We start from the raw sequence: 8,153 nt of genomic DNA on the forward strand, positions 1-8,153 counted from the left end.
TATTTAACATTGTCATTGACATACATGCTGGTAGTGTGTGAGTTAAACTTCAAGATCAGAGAATCCCAAGAATTAGGCATAGCCATCCCTTGTTTAGGTTTGTTTGTTTGTTACACGAGGGCTATCTGCGCTAGCCGTCCCTAATTTAGCAGTGTAAGTCATCACCATTCACCGCCAACTATTGGGCTACTATTTTACCAACGAATAGTGGGATTGACCATCATATTATAACGCCACCACGGCTGAAAGGGCGAGCATGTTTGGTGTGACGGGGATTCGAACCCGCGACCCGCAGATTACGAGTCGAGCGCCCTAACCACCTGGCCATGTCAGGCCCCCTCGTTTAGGACAATTTATGCACATTATTCCTGTCCGAATATGTTTTTTGCGTTTATGAATAGTTTAAGTTTAAGATTTTATACTAAACAAGCAGTTATTCAATTCACTCCTTCAGGCATTATTAGGCATAATCTAACATATTGAAGAAATTGAACAAATGTTACGATAGCGGAAGTCACGTGATCTGGTAACACGTCATGAGATTCTCGAAGGATCGCGACTTTTCCTGGCAGCTCTGGTCTTTTCCAGGCGCCCTCTATTTTAGTATATAAGCCCGTCAAAAATGGCATAGATAGAGAGATTGAAGATAGAGATAATCGAGTCAAGCGAGCAGTAGGCACCGCAAGTAAAGTGTGTGAATCGCTGTGAATTATAGCGTGTGTTCATAAAAGTAGTTAAGTTTAAAGTGACTGTGGAAATTAACTGTATTACAAAGTTTGTAACGAGAAAGAATAAACTAGTTTTGATTAAGAAAGGACTTGTATCGTTGAAGTTTCTCGGAAATAATTTTTTTGCGGGAAATTAACAAACGAGCAGATACGTAACACAAACACAACAATTGTCTGAGAAATGCGGGAAAAAACTATAAATAAAACAGTGTTCATATAACAGTATCAGAATAAGTATTTCATTTGTGCATGCTTTATTTCAATAGCTTTTGGCTACTTACACCTTTTTCTGCCTCATACTCCAACCGCTGATACTGCTTACTGTTAGGGTCCTGGTAAAGTCTGGTAAACGTCAGTCTTTGGCCATCATATCGGTCCAGAAGTAACGCCACTTGTAACGTTACCACGGCTGATATTTAAAAAAAAATACAGAATACATTCGTTATTCTTAAAAGTCGGCTGTTATAAGATATGTCTATTGATATGATGTGATGGTATCAATATTTTGTTCTGGTATTTTTCATACAGAAAAATAATTTTAAAAATAAATTTGGAATCATAACAGATATTTTGTACAAAATTGGTAATAATCAACCGTTTTTCTCTATAAAATTATCAAGTAATTGTGTCCAAACTTCTTTATTCATTGCTTGTTCTAATACTACTAAAATAATTATCACAATTACTAATTATATGAATTGATAATAAACATAAATTAATAAACAATATTGGCGAAATACTTGAAGACCAATAAAAAATTAATATTCGTATTATACGTAAACACCGATGGCCTCAAATCACTTAACTGATAGTCACTAGGCTTAGTAATTTTAGGCCACATTTAGCTTGAGAATATCATGTGAGAATACTGTGCTGTCATCTGTCGGAACTAATCCTAACTATAAAGGCCAAATAGGTAATGCTAATGGAACACTTTTTTATAAAGTAGAAAACATATATATAATATTATGAATTATGCATGTATGAAGTAATGATGCGACTGAGCAACAGACACGTCATTTTGTGCTCTATATTTGAGAAATTAAATTTTTACCTTTAAATAAGTTATTTTGTGAATTCCGAATATTGTAATTAAAAACTTTACTGGAGTTAAAAGATTACAAGAATGAGAATTACATGCCTTGGCTTTTTCCCCATATGAATTGAGAAGCAACTTTTATATATTTGTGTGTGTTTGTACATACATTTCTATGTGTTTGTATACATACTTGTGTGTGTTTCCATATATGTAAATTAAAGTCCTGGACGCTTAAACGTTTAAATAATATAACGAAATAAAAAAGCACGAGCTAATGATTAAATATTTATTTCAATAGATAGCGCTTTTGTAACATTCAAATTGATCTTTAGCCATAAAAGAACACCGTCAACTTTTATTTCATCCTATTGGTCAGTTGTCGAGCGAAATCTTAATAAAGCGAAAGTCTGGTAACAAAAAACTTTTTTAATCCAGTAATTAAAATTGGCCGAAGAGCAAATTTAACGTCCAGAAATCTGTACGCATTAAAAAATAATAATAATCTTGTGGTTCTTTCTTCCGTTTTTTTTTTTGTTTGATGTATTATACAGCATATATATATATATATATATACTTGTATGTGTTTTGATTATACGTACATACATATTATCACCAAAATATTTCGTCAATCCTATATTACAGTTTTTATGAAGTTTCATACATACTCATTCTTGTAACAAATTTGCCAAACACAATCATCTTGACTTCAGTTTCATGTAATTTTTAAACGTGTGCATTAAAAAAAGAGGGTAGAGGGTGTAATCAGTTTTTTTCCACCAATAACTTGTCTTCTCTCAAATGTTCGTAATTTGTTTTTAATTAAAAATAAATACATTTACTGGCAAGAAATCTAAATTATTCGCGGTGACAGAAATATTTGAAAGAAGTAGAAGGGCAAAGAAAAATAAAATAACGAAACTTACGAGCACACGGTCCACGTGGCACAGTTCGAGCGTGCCCTGCCCGACAGTAGCAAGCGCTCACACCAAGTACAGTTTTACATCGTTCATTGAGAGTGACGTCACAAGTTGACTCGTCACCAACTATACAGGTGTCGATCCTGAAAACGGAGAAAAAAAACCTAAAAACACTCATTTCAAAACTGTTATTTCTCCCTCTATCATGTTGTTCGATTTGTCTATCCGTTTACACTGCCAGTATTTTTAAATCAGTAGCTATCCATTGAGTTATAAATAGCATTTCATACAGTTTGTCGTTATTAACGAAGTAACGGAACGGATCTCTTCCATTTTCTTTTCAGTCCAATGTTTTGTTGTTGTTTCACACATTTAAATATATAAACAAATAAAAAGACATCGCGGTTGAGGTAGATGAAAGTTTAAGGTTTTGGAGAGAGAGAGAAAAAAAAAAATTATTTGGTTGCCCAACGGGTTATAAAAGACACAAGTTTCTGTCCAGCCCAAGGATATTCAACTTGGACACTTATGCAAAAGTTTCAATGAACCTAGATAAGTGACAAAAAAAAAACGTTCGAGTTTACTCGTGAATTTTATCTTCGATGCTAATAATTATCAATCATAAAAACTCTTCTACAAAATTAAGATAAATTTTAAAAACAAATAACATGACCAAAATGTTTGTTATAAATAAGTTTCACAGATCTACATAAAAGATTATCTGTGCTCTGCCCACGGCGGGTGTCGAAACCAGATTTTTTAGTCTTATAAGCTCTCACATTTACTACTGAACCACTGGGGGGCACAACCTTTTGGAAGAGTTTTTGCAAAAGATTATGTGAATTAAATTCGTCTTTTAGACAACATATTCTTATGAGATAACAGTGGTAGTATCAGCAATTATAGTCACCTGCTATGGTGTCTATAAAATGGTATATCACTCACCACTGATATAATATGTGTTACCTTAGTAATGGACTACTGGACTACATATTGAAGGTCTCAAGTCAGTGGGCATGAATGAAGCTCGAGCTGATAAGTCTCATGAAGAGATTTAGTCGGATTATAACACAATGATAATTGATGAAATACATATAATTATCAATTTTTTGATTGGAAACTACAACGTGATCTTTCACAAAATACACCACATATTTCCTTACCTTATAATTGGCGTATTAGGCCTCGGACGAAAAGAAGGACGTTCTGGTGGAGTTCCGAAGAATGGTGAATTAGGTTGAGGCTTTTGGGGATGGTAGGGACGAGTTCCTTCCTGGTGAGGACCAGCTCCTGAAATACGAGATGGTACTGCAACACTCGGTGGACCACGATTGAAACCACTAGGAAAGTTGCTAGGTGACTGACCACTAAGTGGTCTTACATCATTAACATCCACAGATTCTACGAATGGCTGACCTGTGGGGAAATCGCTAATTTCTTGTTGATCAGGTTCACCAGAACTAGATATATAATGAGAGTTAGAGGTCAATGTGGGACTTGCTTTCATCTGCTCAGTCTTGGCAGGGTTAACAAACATTTCATCTTTAGGTACTTTAGTTTCTGAGGGCAACATTTTAGTTCCGCTGATTCCAGGTGCCAGCACTTGCCTGGATGGCTTTCCGTAAACAATTTCTGGTTCTTTTGATGATATGGTCACTGGTATGTCTGATTCTGCCTTGGATGACTGAAAGTTAGTATGCTCCTTTGGGTTACCAACTGGAATTGAAGAGTGGGACCGAGTTCCAAGATCATCTAAAACTGCACTACTTGGCAGCACCAAGATGTTTGTTGTGGTCACTTTAACCTCATCCCTGGAAGAATTTACTGAAACGCTAGGTCCATGTTCCAAAACTGAAGGGACTGTTAGTTTAGTCCAGTTTGTAATAGGTTCAGGAAATACAGGTGTAGGCTGAACATAAGGTGAGCTTCTTAGGCTATCCTCACTTCCACCTGAAATGTTATTCCCAAAATTAATTATACTATCGGAATTGGTATTCAAAACTGGTGATGGTATAAATGCCGAAGAAAGGAAAACTGAAACGTCTTCCAAACTTACTTCTTCAATGGTCTCTGTTTGTTCCACATATGTTATTTGACTTGACAGAGCAACGCTTATATTAACATTAGCAGAAGAACTAGACATAGCTGGCGAGAAGTCCAACTCACTGCTGAAGATGTTTGGAAGACCCGGGGTGGTAACTGTAGAGAATGTTTCATCAATAGATGACGAATGTGAAAACACGGAAGAAGTTGTAATGTACGAAGAAAATATTTCAATAATTGTATCAGACATATCGGTTAAGTTAAGCAGAACCTGTTCTTTGGTGTCATTGTGTAAGTTTGTAGTTAGAAAATACGAGCCAGAGTCCGTTTTTGTGCTATCCACATCGAAAGTAAGACTGGTCTCATTAACAGTTGAGTCCTCACTTGTTTCAGATGTTTTCAAAGTGATGGTCGAGTCTGACAACGTGGGTTTCACGGGTTCGTTTGGAATAATAGTAATACTTGTTTCTGCACTGCCAAATAACAAGTTTGACACTGTAGAATCGGTTTCTTTGTTGTCCGTCGCGTGGTTTTCAGAAGGAATAAGCCCCAGTAATTTGCTTATATTTCCAACCCCAGGGAACTGCCAAGCGGTACTCGTCTGGAAAGGTGGTGGAAGTGGTGGAAGAGAAAAGTCGGTTATTCCTGGTCGCTGTGGCCTTGTAGGAACTACATGATAACCAATCGAACCTTGGTGATACGTTCCAAAGTCTGGAGGGCCACGATTGTTTATCCTCGTGACCGTGGGTCGGCGAATAGGCCTTTGAGGGAAGAGAGAACCCAATGGACGAGGTCGGTTGATATTAACATTGCCCCCTAAAAGTTTGATAATTCCGCTGATTATGCCATCTATAGATTGACGGCTTTGCCTGCTGGTTTTCTCAAGAACCTTTTTGGTTTTTCCATTGTAAGATCGGCCCGAAATCGTACTTTGACTTGGCATCAATCCTAACCCTTCACGTGGGTCCACGCTTCTGACCACAATTCGGGCAGATGACGTCGCTGAAGGCTCATTTATATAGCTTTGGTACTCTGTCCTGAAGGAGGTGTTAATGGGTAAAGCAAATGACTCTTTCCCTTCTCCAGCTGCCATGAACGAACTTTTATTAAAAACTTCTACGTCGGGGTGCACAAAAAGGGAATTCATAAAAAAAGAAAGACTGTCTACATGTGAATCACTAGAATCACTTAATCCATCTACATGTGAATCACTAGAATCACTTAATCCATCTACATGTGAATCACTAGAATCACTTAATCCATCTACATGTGAATCACTTAATCCATCAACATGTGAATCACTAGAATCACTTAATCCATCTACATGTGAATCACTAGAATCACTTAATCCATTCATTTCTATTATTCCTGAAGAATTTAACATTTCTTTCTCGGTATAAAAGTTATTTTTACTTAGAAATATTTTTGATTCTAGCGACGTTCCCGCCAAATTCTCTTTTGACTGAAGTACAGATCTCTTTATAGGAAAGCCATCTTCAAGTAACTGATTGATTAATGGTGTGTTTTTAGTAGAATAATTCCTATAGTACCTAGATGAGGACATGAAACCATTCAACAACATAGGATTGTCATTTATGGACTGGTGAGGAACCGTATCTAGATAGTCTAGATGCAATATCTCTGTTTCGTTATCTTGTTTCAATTGAAGATTTGGCTTTGAAATATTTTTATTGGATTCCAACTTATTAGAATGTCCAGACTTTCTCGAATCTATCCTAGTTTCCTGAGCATCAAGTCTATTTGTCAATGATTTGATCATATGAATAAATTCCTCCTGGTTGTTAATGGTTGTATAATTCTTGTTAGGTAAAAAACTACGCTTCTCGTTATCCGCATTTGATGCTGGCTCACTCGATGATGTAAAAGAAATATTCTCTTGAGTTGTTTTTGTTTGAAACTTTGCGGCGCGTGATTCCACTTTAACTTCTTTCAACGACTCAGTGTCTTCAGAAGATTCCGTGGTTTTGGATAAAGAAGAATAAACTAGACGAGATGACGGGGAATTCTTCTGTGAACGGTGAGAGAAGCCAACGTTGGGGTTACCTGGTTGAAAGTCTCCATGTTTTGTGTTATAATAAATCCACGGTAGCTTTTCTGGCCCCCCATTCATCGCCAACTCTGGAAAACAAAAATACAGGCACACATTTTTAACTAGAGAGTTCTAAGGAATCATACTTATGTCTCATTTAAACTGTTCTTTACAACTTGTTCTATGTCATCGAGAATACAATAATTACCTTGCACTCCGATATATTTTGAAATAAAATTCTTAAAAGTTGATACTAAAACGTTTCTAATTATGAAAAATAAAAGTTAAAATAAATTTTCATTCAAAATATCTTTTGAATTATTGTTATTTTAGCTGTCTCTCATATCACAGCCTGCTTGATGATCCGTGGTATTGAACGAAAAGCCTCGTCGGCATATATAGTGTGGTTCAAATATTGTTAAATATTTGTATTTACTTTCAGTCTTAAGGTCTTGGAGTTAATGGTTGTGACAAACTAAACAGCCAGAACTTGTGAAGTTTTGGTTATGAGAGAAAAAAATAGTTTATCATCAAAGAATTGGCGTTTACTAAAAATATAAAAGTGGTTATCTTTTTTAACTTGCGATATGTTCTTATTACTACTTTAATAAAACGTTGCTAGAAGTATATATAACATGGATCGTAATAAAGAAATATTATACAACACGAAATAAGTTTTGTAAATTAACTATAAAATTTTACACACAAGCTTATCAACAGTTTTGGATTCACGTATCCCATGTTATGTTTTATCGATTCACGATAATATGTAACTTAATCTACAACAGGTCGGTCACATGAATTTTCAACAAATATTCTTTGGAGACCTTTAAAGCCATCGTGACTCTTGATGACGTCAGATGTGGATGATCAAATGATCTCTAGCTCATTGTTCACTGTTGCAATCGTGATGCATTATTTCCCCGAACGAGAGCCGAAGGCCACCTGAAGGGGTCACCTGTTTTAATCACTCGCACCACTAGACAGTAGTGTGTTTGTTGTCTGTCAGTCAGTCAGTAGGCGACGCCACATAAGGGACGCTTAACATTGCAATTTGTACTGTCGTGAAGTACTTCCATGAATCACGAGAAGAATTATGCGCTCTGTAGGCTACAACACAGTATGACATATGAACTTCAAATCAAGAAATCAAAATATTTGTTAATATTAATTTTGGTTTTATTTATTCTTCAAACAGGACACTTTCATGGACCCTATGAAAGTACATCAAGTTTTACGCATATATAATTTCAAATTGAAAACGATCAGGAATGACACATTATGTCGAGTATTGGTGCCGATATACCAGTTCGTTAATAATACAGACTTACGATGGTTTTATTGTCTTGAAATGGTTACATGTTCTACAGTAATTC

General features: G+C 35.9%; 1 protein-coding gene across 1 annotated transcript in view; it reads right to left on the bottom strand.

The window, feature by feature from the left end:
* The window catches only part of LOC106468342, a 9,775-nt gene extending 3,691 nt beyond the window's left edge, over positions 1 to 6,084 (bottom strand). Inside the window, exons 1-3 of the mRNA XM_022396675.1 lie at positions 3,848 to 6,084; positions 2,691 to 2,827; positions 1,010 to 1,137 (exon numbers count right to left, since the gene is read on the bottom strand). Coding sequence (XP_022252383.1) covers positions 1,010 to 1,137; positions 2,691 to 2,827; positions 3,848 to 6,084 — 2,502 coding nt within the window. The remainder of the gene's footprint in view (positions 1 to 1,009; positions 1,138 to 2,690; positions 2,828 to 3,847) is intronic.
* Positions 6,085 to 8,153: the final 2,069 nt, after the last annotated feature.

The sequence above is a fragment of the Limulus polyphemus genome, unplaced genomic scaffold, assembly GCF_000517525.1.
Source record: "Limulus polyphemus unplaced genomic scaffold, Limulus_polyphemus-2.1.2 Scaffold2972, whole genome shotgun sequence".
NCBI lineage: Eukaryota > Metazoa > Arthropoda > Merostomata > Xiphosura > Limulidae > Limulus > Limulus polyphemus.